The sequence below is a fragment of the Neopsephotus bourkii genome, unplaced genomic scaffold (genome assembly GCF_033783945.1).
Source record: "Neopsephotus bourkii isolate Nb327-2 ecotype Australia unplaced genomic scaffold, CSIRO-AGI_Nbou_v1 NB_234, whole genome shotgun sequence".
Classification (NCBI taxonomy): domain Eukaryota; kingdom Metazoa; phylum Chordata; class Aves; order Psittaciformes; family Psittacidae; genus Neopsephotus; species Neopsephotus bourkii.
Genome location: NW_026900744.1, coordinates 5,722,371 through 5,738,854, shown reverse-complemented (window position 1 = coordinate 5,738,854; position 16,484 = coordinate 5,722,371). Strand labels below are relative to the sequence as shown.

The following is a 16,484-nucleotide window of genomic DNA, read 5'->3' as shown; positions in this document are numbered from 1 at the left end:
TCATCCATCCATTATCTAGGTTTCATTTCCAGGAAGCTAAATGTGCCTGAGTATATCAAATGAATCACAGTCACCATGCTCAGGTCAGCATAATTCATTGCGAAACCCAAGAACAGTTATTTCTGTTCTATGAAGGGATCAGGGTAGAGTTAGAATCACAGCACAGTTCAGGTTGGAAGTGACCTTTAAAGGTCATCTAGTCCAGTCCAACCCCCTGCAATGAACAGAGACATCTTCAACTACATCAGGTTGCTCAGAGCCCCGTCCAGCCTGACCTTGAATGGTTCCAAGGATGGGGCATCTACCATGGCTCTGGGAAACCCAGTCCAGTGTTTCACCACCCATATTGTAAAGAATTTCTTCCTTATGTCTGGTCTAAATCTACCCTTGTTTAGTGTAAAACCATTATTCCTTGTCCTCAGGACTCCAGGATGCATCTTACAAGGTCCCATAGACTTCTTTTCAGGTTCTGTAGGTGGTCACGAACCTAATCTTCTTTCACAGTAAGGAGTGACTCTGATCCCCTAGTCCCTGTCTTGCCACCCATCTACTCAAAAAGTGTGGGAAGAGAGACTGCCAGTGAAGACTGAGGCACAAGTTGTTGAGTACCTCAGCCGTCTCCTTGTCTGGTGTAACAGTTTGCCAGTCTTGCTCCCTGGAGGAGTAAATCTACCAGATATCACTTTTCATTTGCAAATGGCATGATCTCCCTACTTCAGTCAGTCTGCCAGTGTTACAGATTGCAAGTGAGCTTTAATGAGGGAACTCCTGCACCAGTGACACTCAATCCAGTGGCTCTGTTGCACTGCACCACCCTTAATGCAAACAGAACAAAGAAAAGGGGCAGACTCAAGCTACTCTAGAGACTGAAGAGACGTACAGCTACTGCAGGAGCATTGAGATATACAAAGTTTTCAAGTGACCAATAACTTCAGCTCCATTAGTAGATTTTCTCCAGCTATGTAACTCAGTGCAGTCATTTGTCACTGGGCTCTGGGGAGTCATCCAGGGAGAAACAAGAACCCTTTCCCTGCTGCAGGCTGTCACCTAGGCAGTCAGCATCTCTCAGCGCTTGGGCTGTTGTATAAATTACATCCCTCCCAGCTTGGTCAAGTATGTCCATCATTCAGCACGTATGTAATCTTCACTATTTTATTATCTCATTGATGGAAGAATTAGCTGCACAGTGGGAAACACATTAAGAAAGGACTAGCAATTATTTTGCCCATGTTACTAACTTCTTTAATCCTCTGTAATCTCTTCTAAGGGGGATTCATATCTACTTGAATCACCTCACAGGAGACATGTATAATGTAACAGAGACCCTACACACCAGGGAAAACAAAAAAGAACCTTCTACTGGTCCTCCAGAGCATCAAATGCACCAGCCATTGCTGGAGGATGGATCATACTTTGCAAACAGTATGCAATGGCACTGTCCAAGCTAACCCCAGTTTCTTGATCCATTCAGCTGGGAAAGGTCATAATCATCTAGGTCATAACCTCTGTTTCTCCAATTATGAGCCAACCACAGCCTAACAATAGGAACCTAGTGTTGTTCTAAGCACCTTGTGGTGTACCCATCTGCGCAGAAATAATCTACTTCTCCATTTTGGAAGCTGGTATCTAATGTGGTGAGGCTATTCAAAACTTTTTTCTGGTTTGGAGATGTAATTTGTGGATCTTGAAGGCTCAGGAACTATGTCACAGGATCCTCAAATCACATTACAGGAAGACCATAATGAAATAAATCTTTTTAATCTGTTTTGTTTTGTTGTTCAGCTTTGTTTTTCTATATTGACGTAGTAAACCGAAGCTGCTGATCGCTTCTGCAGCTGAAATGGGGCAAACCAAACAAACACACAGACAGGCAAGATTCAGCCCAGAGAAGCTAGAGGTGATGTAAGTGGCAAGGGAATTACCAAGGCAGTGCCATGTATAATCGTAGCTCTTGATAAATAAACTTAGATTGCAGAGCAATTTGTGCATTTGTTTGTTTCCACTCTCCTGGTTTTCAGAAATGATTCACTCAATCTTTCTTCTCTAAACAGCTTTGTCTTTTCTATATGTGCCCTACTGCAGTCTTCTAAGCCCGCTTCACGTTGGTGTTACTGCAATGAACACTACCGCGACTAGCCTTCACTTACCACTCACATTTGACTAGGGCATTAATAGTTCATTACTTTGGTGAAGCTGCTCATGTCAGCTTTAAATGTATATTCTTTAAATGACACAGTGCGATTCCACAAGTTTCCAATATACAATACCTTAGATGGTGTTAAAATTGGCTTACTTGTCAGACTTGCTATGCAACAGAAAGTGAATTAGATCTGTCAAGGCACTTTACTATGCTCATTTTGACCCATATCAGCCAACATACACTGACTTTAAAACCCAAGATGTTTTCTGAAAGTGGTGATGAGATAAAACCTGAGTCATTTTAGAGACACTTGGGAAAAGAGATGTTTCACATATAATTTATCCACCTGTGGCAAATGGATCCATCAACATGCCTAAGGATCACCAGCATTTGAACAAACACCTATCAGATTTAATCCAAGTAATGAAAGAGCATCAAAATACATAGAAATTCTTCACTAACTTTCAAGCAAGACTTCTTTCAACAAAACTCAGCAGCTAGAGTACTTCCTTTATCTCACTATCTGTGTATGACTGACTTCATAGCCCTCTAATCTTAGGGTTTACCATGATGCAATAAGAAATACTTTATCAGCTCGGTGTCTGTCCAGATCTACACAGTATGAATTACTGTATGCTTTGAAATAAAGCTCTATGATCTTAATTCTGGCTGGAGAGGAGTAATTATTAATTTGACTTCAGTGCATCAGTGTGCAGTAACCCTAGAGAAGCTGAAAGGGGTAAACCCCTGGTACCTCACCCCTGGTGAGGTTTTTCATTCAATGGTGGCTATGTTGTTTTCACTGACAGTGACTAGGGATGACACTGTTTTCCAGAAATTCACAAGTTACCCCAAAAGATAGTTTATCCCTCTTTAAAAAATAATGTATCACCTTTATGATGCTTGTGGAATTCTGTGGAATGCTTAAGATAATGACTCTGAGCTTGATTTAGGGCTTAGAAGAGAATAATGCTATATACCAGTGCATGCAATCAATCTGATTTGGGACTCTCCATAAAAACAGCACTATTTATACACTTCGCTGCCTCTGTGATTTAATGGTAGAGCCCCTCACCTCATACGCAAAACCATATAATTATGACCATGGCATTAATTCATTAATCAAAATGACAGAGGGTCTCAGGATCAAACAAGAGAAGTTCTGGTACTTCTAATGACAGCAGTGCCTGTGATACTGCCATACTGGACCCATTTGTGATTGAACTGGAAACCAGCTATTTTCTATACTCAATGGAATTCTGATTTATGATGTGCTTGAAATTACTGTGGATTTCTATTAAAGACAAACACTTGGCAGTTAGGTACCATACTTACCTGTAATTTAGTTATGTAACAGTAGTATCCTCCATAGACCCCACATCCTTTGGGGTTTTTTGTTTTTCAGATATGCAACTTTCAGAGCCAACTTGGCATTTTTTAAGAGTTTGGCCCTCTTCCTGAGGCCCTAAGCAAACCTCAAGCCATGAAGGAGCAGGGAATTTATAGAGGCCTGCACAGACTCAATCAGCAGTTTCCTTTCCACTGACATCCACAGGAAGCCAGGATGTATGGAAAGATGGGGGCACGCAGACATCAACAATTACAGATAGGCCACTTTTCCCACATTTGGAAATGTACAGCTCAAGGCTACCTATTTAGTGTCTTTAATGCATGGGAAACCTCTGCTAGCTGGCAGACACTTTATTTGAAAACTTTATTAGTTTATCCTATTACTCAGCATACGCCATGGTAAAGGAAAGCTGCAAGATGACAAAAAAGGGCCAAAGAATATGACATTTTGGGTAAAGCTGTAATGTTCAAAGAACGTTTCTAATTGGTAAGTGTACCACTTGAAAATATGCTTTGTGACTCAAACATTTCAGGTACACTCATAGACACAGCTACTAAAAAAAAGCTTTGAAGGATGACACACAAACTCATATGGACTCATACATTCACTTAACTTACTTGCACGTTCTGAAGATGATATGATCTCCTCTAAAAAGAAGAAATTCATGTTGCATGACTGCAGCATGTTAATTAATTTGACTTGTGCATTTGTAAACTGTTCAGAGGCTTACTTCTAACTCAGCCTTTAGAAACACACCCCCCGATATCAACTGTTCTGGCTGAGGATTGCTTACAGGGCAAAAACTACTGACTCAGAACCCATCTAAAAAAGAAACTGCAAATTTAGGGGACTGAGATAGAAAGAAGTGACATACCCTTCCTCAATTGTAACAGAATTCATGATGATGCAGTTTGTTATCTTAACTTTGTCTTTTATGGTACACATGCTGCCAATGATGGAGTGTTTAATGGATGTCTTCTCCCCCACTTGCGTGGATGACCCAATGATGCTGTCTGATCCAACCTAGGGAAAAAACAGAAATTAGCAAAAGTACACAGAGATATCTGATACGTGCTCTCCATACACCTCTTCCAAACAGCACATCTCAAGCACTCATCATCAAAGTGTATCCTGCTCTACCCTTACGGATTCTTGGCAGAGGAAAGACCTAGAAACTTGAGGCCTATCCCATACTCAGACAGTTGGACAGTCTTCCCAAGGTCTGTTAGCTTGGTAAAACTCCAATGGCTAGTCTTGCTCTGAAGGCCTCATGCAATAGAATGAGCATAGTAAGAACAGTCCTGATAGCACTCTGCTGGTTTAACTAAGGTTTGCCCAGTGAGACCTGTGAAAAGGAGGCTTGAAGCTGGTATTCATGCAAAATTCTTCAGCAAGAAGCAGAGCTAAAATACTGGCCTCTTCTGAGTTTGGTGTCCTTTGGGAGGCAAACTGCTCAACTACTGTGAACTGGTATTAGGAAACAAGAGACTACTGACTTGGGAGCAAGACAGACTTTTTACCAAACATTTCTAAAGACCAAGACTCTGGGCTGTGTCACCTACACTGTAATTCCACACTTCAAAACTCAGCTTCACTTCCAACAGTGGAACTGAATTTTAGGAAGCAGTTCTTAAAGTAAAGGGCATAAAGACTGTATTAAAAGAGCAGAGACCGGAAAAGGGAACACTTACCATGCCTCTGTCAGTGATCTGTGCTGATCCATGAACCAGCGGCTCTTCCAGACCCAGATTAAGCAATAGCTTAGGAACCTGGATGGAAAAACCCACATCAGAAGTTAACACCGTTCTGTACCCTCATGTTACATAAACATCTCAAAGATGGTTTTGGTTTCCATCGCACTAGTGCATCTACCATAAGCATTTTAACTTAAACGAAAACATAGGTTCCTGTATTTTAAATCTGCAACCAGATAAGCGTGATTTATCACCTTGCCCTTTCGTATAGGAGACAGGTACACTTCAGTGCAGTGCACACTGCATGTCTCAACTCAAGCTTCCCACCTGTGGAAAGCAGTGGATCAGCAGCAGCAAGCACATTGGCTCCAGCTGAACACAGTGACATCCTGTACATCACAATGTCCAGCATCTGCCACTTCAAATGCAGATCAACGTTGTTTCACACTGTTCAGTAATGCACAAGAGGGAAGCAAGTAGTATTAAATATACATCATTAAACTGGCATACAAAGATGACTATGTTCAGCCCACTCAGTAAGATAGTATGCTGAGGTACAGGCGACAAATAGTATTTCAGATGTTTAAGCAGAAACTGAAGTTGATCAAGTGGCTATTCCAGATGGTAGAAAGTTGCAAAAGAAAAGGCTCTTGAAAGAGAGGAGGCAGGTGTTAGATAAGCAGACAAAGCATGATGGTAATAGAGAGAGACACAGCCCATGAGGTAGCCAAGAACAAATCCATGGAGAGCAATTCTGAACTGGCTCCTGAAAAGAAAGGGGAGCCAGTGTGGTAGGAGGATGGGATATCACTCCATCATTCCTCCTTTTCTGGGTGACAGAGCAGCCTGAGGCACTCTGCATCTCCTGGCGTCAGGCTGGGGCCAAGGTCACACACCAAAGAAGAGGTGATGACAGCGCGGGTGGGGATTTCAGGGGAGGTGGGAGTCTCACAGCAGTACACAGATATACTGCTGCACAGCAATGCTTGCAGTGGTGATGCAATGATGCCCCTTGGCAGGCCAGAGATGGCAGTCAAAGAAACACAGCAGATAGAGAAGGATGCAGGCACTGACTGTCCGTCTGGGATGTCAACTGGAGTCTCAGCACAGTGATGGTGTAACCAGGTTTGCCTGAGGGGAGGAAGTGGTACTCATTAAGTCTCTCTTTTCTCTACCTAGGCACCTATTTTTACAAAACTCTTAGGAAAGTTTATCTTGGAGATCTCTAATGCTCTGAGATTAATTTGGCTGAGACTTGCCGACAATTTCCAAAGCTGCTATGAAGCTGCCATACAGCGCGATTGTGTAAAACAACTTCCTTAGAAAGCCGGAATCACAAGAGCTGATGGCTAGGGAGTGAACCTCAAGAAGGAGATCCCAGAGATCTGAAGTTGGGATCAGAGAAGAAAAACATATCTCAGCATCTCAAATGAGATGGTATTTGCAGGAAATTATTTGGATATTCATAATATGACCAGCCCATTTCTCTTCCAGCATGCAAGGATGAATAAGTAGCACTGGTTTTCCTATGATAAGAATTTTCACAGTTGATGCTATATTCAGATGAGTGAGATGAGCTCAGATGAGCTCACACCTCTGTGCTATCATCTGAAGCTGCCTGTTGTGCCCAGCAGACATTTCCACATCTGTAGCTCTTTACATCTTGAAGATGGTCCTTCCTACTAGACTTGTGTTTTGTGTGTTCTTTAAAAAACAAGAGTAGGTTAGATCTCTCAGTCCAAGGTGTAGGTGCTACAGAAAACCGCCAGCTTACCAGAACACCACAAACTAATCCAATCTGCCTGGTTGATGCTGGCTTGTTGAAGGGGTGTTGTCCTCACCTGACACACAGCTAGGCGGCCACAACAGACACATCCAGAGAAGAACACACACCAAAGCATACCTACAGCATAGGTTGGAAAGATTCCTACTACCCAGTGTTGCTCTTTGGGAAGGGAAAGAAATGAGGAAAACCTCTTGCCCTCCTCAGTGGAAAGATAGTGTGGTGAAATAAATAAAAGGATTTTAGTGGCCAGAGCAAAGCCCTTATTAGAATCAGTCAATAGTTGTGCAGCCTGAGGGGTAACCCAAGAAAGCTACCAGCTCAAGCATTTTGCTCTGAAAAGGAAGGTTAGATAGGGGGCAGGAGTCAGAGGGAGTGCCTGGGTCAAGGGAAGGTTTAAGATGTGTTTGGATTTAATTCATCTTACAAAGAAACTATTTCCTGCTATTGAAGATAACTCCCTCCTGAACCCACCTGCCCACACACAGGCTGCAGGCATCCAGAAACCCAGCTGGAAGTGAAATGCTGTGAGCAAAGTGTTTCCTCACCAGAAGGGCAATGGGTTAGGATGCCATTCCTTCCCACGGCTACTGGGCTGGACTGCTACTGCTCCCTCCATGAGTCTGTCCTCTTGGACAGCAAAGTTATAGGTCCTGGCTTTGCAGCAAGGGAATAAGAATCTGGTCTGTGAAGACCACGATAAGAGCAAACAAGACACAAAAACCTCTTCCTTAGAGATGGTCAAAACAGGTTAAAAAAAGCAGATAAAATTAAACATGTAGCTTTTATGAAAATCTGCAAGAGAAACAAAATGCAGTGGCACTGAAAATAAGGAACTCCTTTCTCACAACCCCTCATTAAGCTCCATTTTATGTTTTACCTCCACATAGTTTCCTTAGAAATTTTACCATCCTGGAAAAGCAAAAAATTTGAAGAGAATCCTTTCCAGCATTGAAGGCCCCAATGTGATTTCAAAACACTAATTCTCTGTACCACCCAGGAGCAAACACATTTCCTGCACTGACCAAAATGTAGAATATTTAGGTTAAAAAGAAAAAAAAAAGAAAGAAAAAAAACAACACAAAAAACCCCACATGGAGTCTGACTGGCTTAACTCAATAACTTTTTACTGAAGTGGCTGCTGCCAAATGTATACGCACACTTCCCCCAGCAAGCGGTGTTCTCCCTTAACCCTTTGGGCACACTCGCTCCTGATATTCTTGGGGAAGGTTTGCCCTATCTGACAGCAGTGCTCCTCCTCTCTTCCTCATGTCCCTATCACTTTATTTCTGTGCTCCTCTGCAGGCACCGAGGAGAAAGAGCTCCAGTATGTAAACTCACTCTGCCATGCTGCAATTTAATTTGCATAAATTCATCCATTCATGTTATTAAAAAGGAATCAGCTCAATCTGCGAGCACAGGCAAGGCAGTGACCACTTCCAGGATCCCAAATACAACTTTATTGCTCTCCCAGCCCCACTTCCAGAGATCTTGAGTCCTTCCCTACTGCACTCCCTATTGATTTTCAAAACTAGATGAAACTGTCCTCTAGTTCAAGCAACAAAGTTCATCACTAGCACAGTGCAATGAGAACTTATATACCACATCAGCCAGTGTAGTAAATAACCCCCAAAAACCTCCACCCCACCCCCCCACCTCCTATTAAAAGCTTTTAATCATCAGCTCATTAGCTAGCACAGGGTTTCTATAATCCTCCCCTGTGATCTCTTCTTGTATGAATTTTCGGTAGTGTCAATGTGAAAGCCACAGCAGGTCAACATTTCACCTCTGCGTTTACCTGGAGTGCCACTGTAGTGAAACCTCTTCATAAAATAATTCTTTCAGAACGGAAAGCATTAGGCAATTCAGAATGGAAGGTGATTTGAATGTATGGGTAGTTTATGTCTTCCTGCAAATCATTAGTAACCTTTGCCATAATCACTGAAATAAACAGTTGTTAGGAAGAGTCCAGTCAGAACTGATCTTGCCTTTAGGACATGGAGGACACTGATTAAATGAGCTATCAAAGCTACTTCCAGCCTTATTTTCCACAGTTGTTGGCTCTTTGGCTGCAGCTCTTACCACCCCCAAAAACCAGAGGAGTGTGTGAAGTGGGGGCTTTCTTAGCTATATCAAAGCTATGGAGTAAATTAGTGACAGAACTGTTTCCTGGCCTCATGTCCCTATCCAGAAACCAGTAGGGTGATGTGCGTAGATAACATGGCGCTGGTTCAATTCCCACACATTCCTCAGCTGTATTGCAGGGAGGCATTCCTGGAGGCTGATATGTCCCATAAACTACTGCAGTATTCCCACATGGCAGTTCTGTACTTTCCTCACCTGTCGGTTAGCTTCAATATACAACCCAAGAGTATTCACTCGGTAGCACAGTCCCTCTTTCATTATATGGACGTAGCAGCGCACTTTTCCTTCATGGAGAGTTTCATTCATATCTCCTCTATGATCATTCCAACAAGAGTTATCTGCAGCAGGTTTCAGCAAGCTATTATCTTCCTTTATGAAACTATAAATGTCTGGAGAACACACACATGCATAAAGTTAGACAGGATTTAATGAAATGCTTTCTGAAGAGGAATACTATTAAAATGCTGTTGGTGAAGGGAAATCTTTGCCTCGCATCATCTGAATGGCTAGATACTTAGCAATCATTAAGAGATTTTATCACACACAGAGTGAGTAAGTGCTTATTTTTATTCTGCAGGTGAGAATCAAGGGATTAGGACAGATGCGATGTTTTGCCCAAGGTCACACAAGGAGACAGCGGAAATGCTAAGAATAAGTTCCAAGATCTGAGATCCTGCCCAGTTTCCAGTGGAGGGTAGTTAAGGCTTAGTCTGTTGTCCTAGGCAATTCAGGAACTCCCTCCTAGAATTACATTTTCAAAAGTGCATTTACTTTTACTATATTCCAGAGAGAACGTACAGAGAACCCAGCTGATCTGGTTTCATTTTACACCAAAATAAGGCAGGACAAAAATATTTATATAATGCACAATATTGTTTGAAAAAAAAGAATCTTTGCTATCATGAAGTATAACAGAAAAAACCCCAAATCCTTAAACTAGTGTTTCAGGCTCATTCAGTCCTCTACCCAGTAATTAGCATATAGGCTTTAAAAACATCCAATCTTTGATACTTGTACTGACCTAGGGGTGCTTGTTCTTTTTTCTTCTGGTCCTCTTCTCTGTTGTCTAGTCCTTGCTGCAATGATGTAGGAGAAGAGAACTGTTTCCTAACCAGATGTGGAATCAGCTCACTCCGGAGAGATGTGATTGATCTGGGGAAGGAGATGCACACATGAAGGCCATAAATACTAAAACTTGCATGTCTTCATTCTGTTTGCATAACATTATCAGACATTTTGCACATTCTTCATGATGACAAATAAGAATTCCGGGTACTCCAAGACATCTGGCACTAAGACAGTGTCCACTAGTCACATGCTTCCTTAATGCACTAAAAATTAAAGGAAAATCCAAAATAAGGAAAAAAATTCATCTTCAGAACTAATTCCCCTTTATTTTAACAGAGATGTCTATAAATTAATATGGCGTCATCCTGCAATTCATGCTTGTGTGCAGAAAATACCAACATCATAATGACAACAACTGAAATCCACTTTATGTGGCTTAAAAAAATAGCATCAATTGACAGGATAAGAGAACAAAGTGCCTACAGAGCAAAAAGCAAAGCAGCCACAAATGCCTTAAACAAGGACCCTGGATCACTAGATTATCTTTCCTCTTGCATTGCTTTATACATCACAATGGATCAAGAAAAACGTTTCCCCAGTAGACAAATATCAATGTAGAAAGTCTACTGTGCAATGGGATTATAACCCTGGTAATTTCATTTTGACTATTAGAAGATAATTTTACTTTTCAATAAAGTATTTGGAAAAGGCCACAAATCAATAGTTTTTACAGCAGGAGTGCACGAGATGCAGTCTTAAAAGACCTTTATTGTTGTTGTTTCATTATTTTAACAATCTGCATTTAGTTATTGAGCTGTGGATTATTTAAAGTAGTGCTTGGGAAAATCATGCGGAAAATGAACTCAAACTTGGCATGTATAAGAGGAAGTGCTAAACTTCAGAGGAAGGATTGGGAGAACTAAACACAGAGAGCTTGGCTAGGGGAACTCCACAAATGATAACCCACAAAGAAAGAGGAATTACTTAGAACAGAAGACAGCAAAATTAGGAACCAACTGTAGATTAAATTAAACAAGGAAAGTAATAGAATGAGTATCCTGAAAGTGATTTTGGTTGGGAAAATCTATAGCAAAAGGGGATCTGAAACAGTTCAAACTTTAAGAAACAAGCAACTTATAACCTGCCCAGGCCTCTGTTCAGGTCAATGATAGGGAAGCAGATCTAAGGACCATAACAGTCTTTCCTGTCTGTAACTTTGACAAGAAGATTCAGATGTGATTACCAGTTCAGCCTTGTGACCAAATAAAGTGTTTTCCTTTTTCTTGACAAACACTTCCTTCAGTCCTCAACTGTAGGTGGTTGTCCATCCACCCTCCTTCAGTGGGATGATCTAACCCATCCCAGAGCTGAAACCCTGCTTTCATTTTTCATTCTAGACAAGGAAAATCTCCAGTCTTCAGTCTCTCCTCCTTCTTGAAAATAAGATTATAATCACCTTCTGATAGCTCTATTACAGGAACTAATGAAGCAAAACACTTCATTCTTTAGTCACCAAATTTCTCCTTGCTAACCACTTACAGGCGCGCTCTGCCACGGCCGCCCTGGCCCCGCGCTCCGACACACGTGTGGCTCTGCAGATGGGCAGTTTACTAGCTTACACTGTTTGCCTGCAGCTGTGCCATTCAGCAGTGATTTCCTGCTTGGGTTTTATACTCCATCCAAAACCGACAATCCTGTGTTTCCCTCAGAGGCTGGCCATGGCATTTATAAGATATATTACCTATAAAATATCCAAGTATTTGGCAGTCTTAAATAGTCTGATGCAGCGGACAACACAACACAGTAGGAAATGAAAGCACTGGAAAGGGGGAAAGACAAAGTTTTGCCTGGTTTTTGATGGTTTAATCTTTCTTGGCCAAACTCCTGAAGCTTTCCTGCAATTCTCTGAAGTGCTAGCCACATTCCTACAGCAAAGGTGGAGTAAATCTCCAGGTCATCCATAAGATGTGGCTCAGAAACACACCCTTCTTACTGGAAAAGGAAAACCAGGAAGGTTTGCCTTTGCTTGCTGTTTAAGCAATTTATATGCGACATCAGAGGAATTTGCCTTTGGAAAGTATAAAAAAAAAAAAGTGGTTAGGCACTTGGTGACAAAAATTTGGGAATTTCTGGTGACAGATCTTGCAAATATGGATATACGAAGTGAGAGCGTGAGAATATAATCTGACTGTCAACAGCGGGGGAAACCAAACATCTGGCTGGGACTAGGGAAGGAATTCAAATCAAAGGAGGGATAGGACTGAAGACCCTTCATCAGGAGAGAAAAAAAGTCAGCAGGAGTTTGGAAGAACCAACTGGCCTGTAACCTAGATTCAGGAGAAAACAAACCAGAAAGGTTTCTAGTTTAGTGTGTTAAAAATTCTTACAATCAAATCCTCAACTATATGTACCTACATTAAGGAGAAATAAGTGTAAGACTGTATATGCTGAAGAAAGCCTTTTTTTATTCTCTTCAAGTTTTAAAACTTGGCATCCCCCTGGTTTCTAAGCTTGTTATTTTCTTTAGCACTGAGAAGTAAGAATGAAATACCCACTGAGACCAACATAAGGAAAAATCTACTAGACCCAGGAGTAAGAAAGTGGAGGGGTGGCTGGAAGGAGGGGAGGACACACAGAATTTTGGCAGAAATCCAGTTCTAAGCCAGCTCAGAATAACCATGCTCTGATACCTCACAGCAAAACCCAGAGAGTAGAGAGGATAAAAACCCTGCTTGAGAAACATTTACCAAAACAAACGTGCTTTCATGAATTCTAGCCCAAGTGACGAGCCTTTTTCACGATCTTTCACTCCCTAAGATGTGATGTTTGAAGTTATACATACCTGTTTATACCTTGACAGAAAGCAGTAGGTTTTCAACTAAACCACGAAGGAGTGAGAGTGCCATTACACTGCTGCTTAAAAAGAGAAACGGGGGGACTAATCCCTGAAGCACTTTATGTGGTTTTAGCCCTGTGAGAACAACAGACCGCAGCAATTCTGAACGGGGCAGATCCTGATCACATTTTAAGCAAGTAAAAAGAAGAAATGTCTCTGGGATGGAATCTGCCCCCCATACAGGTCACAACAAAGTGGGAAAAGACAGTGGATACATGGGGGGAAATCAAGACAAGAGAGCAGTTGAAATTCATGGTGCATGTGCAAGAAACAGCTGGGAATGCAAGAGAAGGTGACATTTTTAAAAGCAAAAGAACCCCCTGGAAAAGTTTACATTAAACGTACCTAAGAGCTCAGAGCACACATCAGTCATTTGCAGTCAGCTCTGGAGGCTGCAGCCTCAGACCTCAGCACTGTAAACCTCTTAAGATGTTAAGGTACAGAAATGGATACTTGGTCAGACAACAGTGATTTCACCAAGTACTATCCTTACCAGAGAGGCGTAAGTATTATACCTTCAGAACCCCTTTATCCCTGGTCCTTGTGCACTACAGCGTCTTCCCAGTGTTCCTGGGATTTTTGCAAGGCAGAGATAAGGTTCATGCTATATGAAAAAACTTTAATTGTGAAGAACATAAGGTGAGAATACCCCAGATGCTTAAGTTCCGTATTTAAACACAGCTACACATAAGTTTTGGGGAAGCTTTAACCACAAATAAAACTAGAACAGTCTGTGATATGGCAGAATTAAGTTTGTATCTATGTATATTATATTACATTACATACATTATGGCCCACAGAGGACCAACTTTTACTTGTTGCTGAAATGCAACTGCCTCTGGGATGAAGAGAAGCTTATTGAAACTTCAGCAAGAAATGAAGAACAATGGAGCCAGATGAAACACAAGAAGCATTTTGGGGAAAAAAAATAGATGTTGACCACTTACATTTAAAATAGTTATGCATTTCACAATTATGGTTCAACAGGGTGAATTCTGCTCTTAGACGTAAGTATTGCTGGAGCCTCTGTCTTTCACTTGACACAGAAAATCATGGTTCTGACCAACACTGGTAAAGAAAACATCTCACCAAATATATTATTATAATAGAAGAGTCTATTTAACTCTAAGTTTAGGTGATCTTGCAGAAGTCTAGGTACCAGGAGGTGCTGTTTGGCTTGACCCACAGCAGGAATGTGAACATCCACAGCTTGTATTCCCTTCAGCCAGTTCTCACATGCTTCAGACACCCTGAACGCAACTGTCAGTTCCATTTACCGGCTGTCTTTCATTTTCCATGTTTAATGTTAAACACCATAAAATGGTATTAATGAGTATTAGCATTTTAATATCCTCCCTGTTTTATTAATCTGTGATGAAGCATGAAATCTACCATTGCTGTCAGCACCCACCTGTGAAATCTGCTGTTACTCTCCATGGGCTAGTTGCAGGGGGTCTCTCTTGCTATCATCATTAGCACAATCAGCTACATCTACAGGTGCAGATAGTGTTTGTGATTTCCCCACTACAAACAAGATGATTATTTGCCCTTTTATAACCTACTTTTGCCTTTTTTTTTCCATAACAGGCTAATGTTAGCTCTTGTACAACTATGCAAGTATACAGTGGGTTGGGTTCTGATCTTAGCTCCATGGCCTTCAACAGAGATTCTTCAGATCACATCAAAAGGAAAACATGAGGCTGTATTTCAAGACTGGTGCACATAATTAATGTTAGAAATGTATACATAAATACAACTAAACAAATCCTAAGGCACTTACAGTTTTGGCCAAAAAGAAGTTGCATGTTTATGCAGAACAATAAAGATGTAAGAAAAAAGGGGGGGAGGGTAGAGGGTGTGCTGGAAGAAAGAGAAAAGTTAATTCTGAACCCTGTAGGTACATAGTTCATGGTTCTCATCGCTTAAAGGATAAAGCCAAATAACATTTAAAAATTCCATGTAAGCTGGGAGCTCTCTTGTTGAATCTCAACGTTATTTTCTCCTGATCCTTTGATGGAGATTAAAAATTTCCATGTGAATACAAAGAAAGAAACAACAGTTACTCTGAGATTTTTTCCCCAAGCATTTAATGCTCCAAACTAGAGCAGCCAGCCACCGTTCCCATCTCCTCCCCCCTCCTTAAAGGGGAAAAAAAAAGTCAACTCACTTTGAAGAAAAGACAAAACAGGGTCAGGGCAAGGGGGATTAGGGAAATGATATTTATATCATGGACCAAATTAAAATGTCAATGCAAGAGGCAGGCAAACAGCCCTTGCCACATATATACACCAGGCATGTTTCCTCAAGGAAACAGGAAAGAGATTTGAAAAGAGTTAATGCAGTCCTGAGTTAATACCACCTGCCTCAGACTCAACACCACTTAAAAGACAGTGTTTGGGTCCATTTCCCACAACGCGGTTTTAACAAGCACAATGGAAAAAGCAATTACAGGCCTTTTCCCCTTCTTCTCATTGATTCACTGCTAAAAACGCTGGAATTTCTGAGACATGCTAAGAATGCGGAGAAAGCAGAGGACTGGGTTCAAAAGGAAAAAATATCAAATGATGAATTTATAGGGTGTGCCACATCCCTGCAGAAGGCTATTTCTGCCTTTATTCCTTGCAAAAATCTTTTTGCCTTTGTTTGGCGTGCCTAAGCCCAACTATAATACAGGAAAACTCCAAGGCAAGCCAGTAAATTACTAGGCAATTAGTTGTACCCAATTCAATAACCAGCAACACCAATCATGGCATCAAACAGATGTTATTCCTTGCTACATTCTATTTGTCCTGTTCCACTTTCAAAATTGCTGTCACAAAAAGAGTAAACATATTTCTCATCCCTCCACACGTCACATTAATTACTTACTTATTACTTATTGCCAGTGTGTCTTATTATTTTTGGAGCTCAAAGTCTATGGAGAAGACAAGGAAACTTTGAGAAATATTCTAAGAGGTAATTCCACATGACTGCATTTGTGCTTCATTTATCTTTCCATACTATTTTCTAACCAAAACCTTCAAGTCTGACAGCAACGTACTCTCAACATTTATGAGAGTGTGTATGACTATTTCAAAAGCCATTGCAGAGCATGCCAGTATAAAAGTTGGTATAAGCTTTGCTTTACAGGCTCAAGTTTATGAATAGCTTCCCAAAACTGCAGAACTGCCGCCAAAATCCCTGCATTCTGGATGATGGAGGGAAAGCAGAAGAAGATATGCCAAGTGACAGTCATAATGCAGAGAGGATCCAGATCAAAGTATGGAAGGGATGGTATGGATGCAAACCACATAAAAAGCCATTCTCAAGTTCCACCAAGTCTGGATGCAGTTAAAGGAGCAGGGATCTAACTTCCAGTTCTGCCAAAAAACCCTTTGGGAAACAAGGCAGCTTTCTGAAAAATTGAC

General features: G+C 41.2%; 2 protein-coding genes across 2 annotated transcripts in view; one reads left to right on the top strand and one right to left on the bottom strand.

Annotated features, from left to right (window-relative positions):
• The window catches only part of AKR1A1 (aldo-keto reductase family 1 member A1), a 455,840-nt gene that overhangs the window by 51,555 nt on the left and 387,801 nt on the right, over positions 1-16,484 (top strand). The gene's annotated exons all lie outside the window — the stretch shown is intronic.
• Positions 1-16,484, bottom strand: part of EIF2B3 (eukaryotic translation initiation factor 2B subunit gamma) — a 100,008-nt gene that overhangs the window by 21,450 nt on the left and 62,074 nt on the right. The window contains exons 7-10 of the mRNA XM_061344951.1: positions 10,135-10,265; positions 9,309-9,502; positions 5,183-5,260; positions 4,366-4,514 (exon numbers count right to left, since the gene is read on the bottom strand). Of these exons, the coding sequence (XP_061200935.1) occupies positions 4,366-4,514; positions 5,183-5,260; positions 9,309-9,502; positions 10,135-10,265 (552 nt within the window). The remainder of the gene's footprint in view (positions 1-4,365; positions 4,515-5,182; positions 5,261-9,308; positions 9,503-10,134; positions 10,266-16,484) is intronic.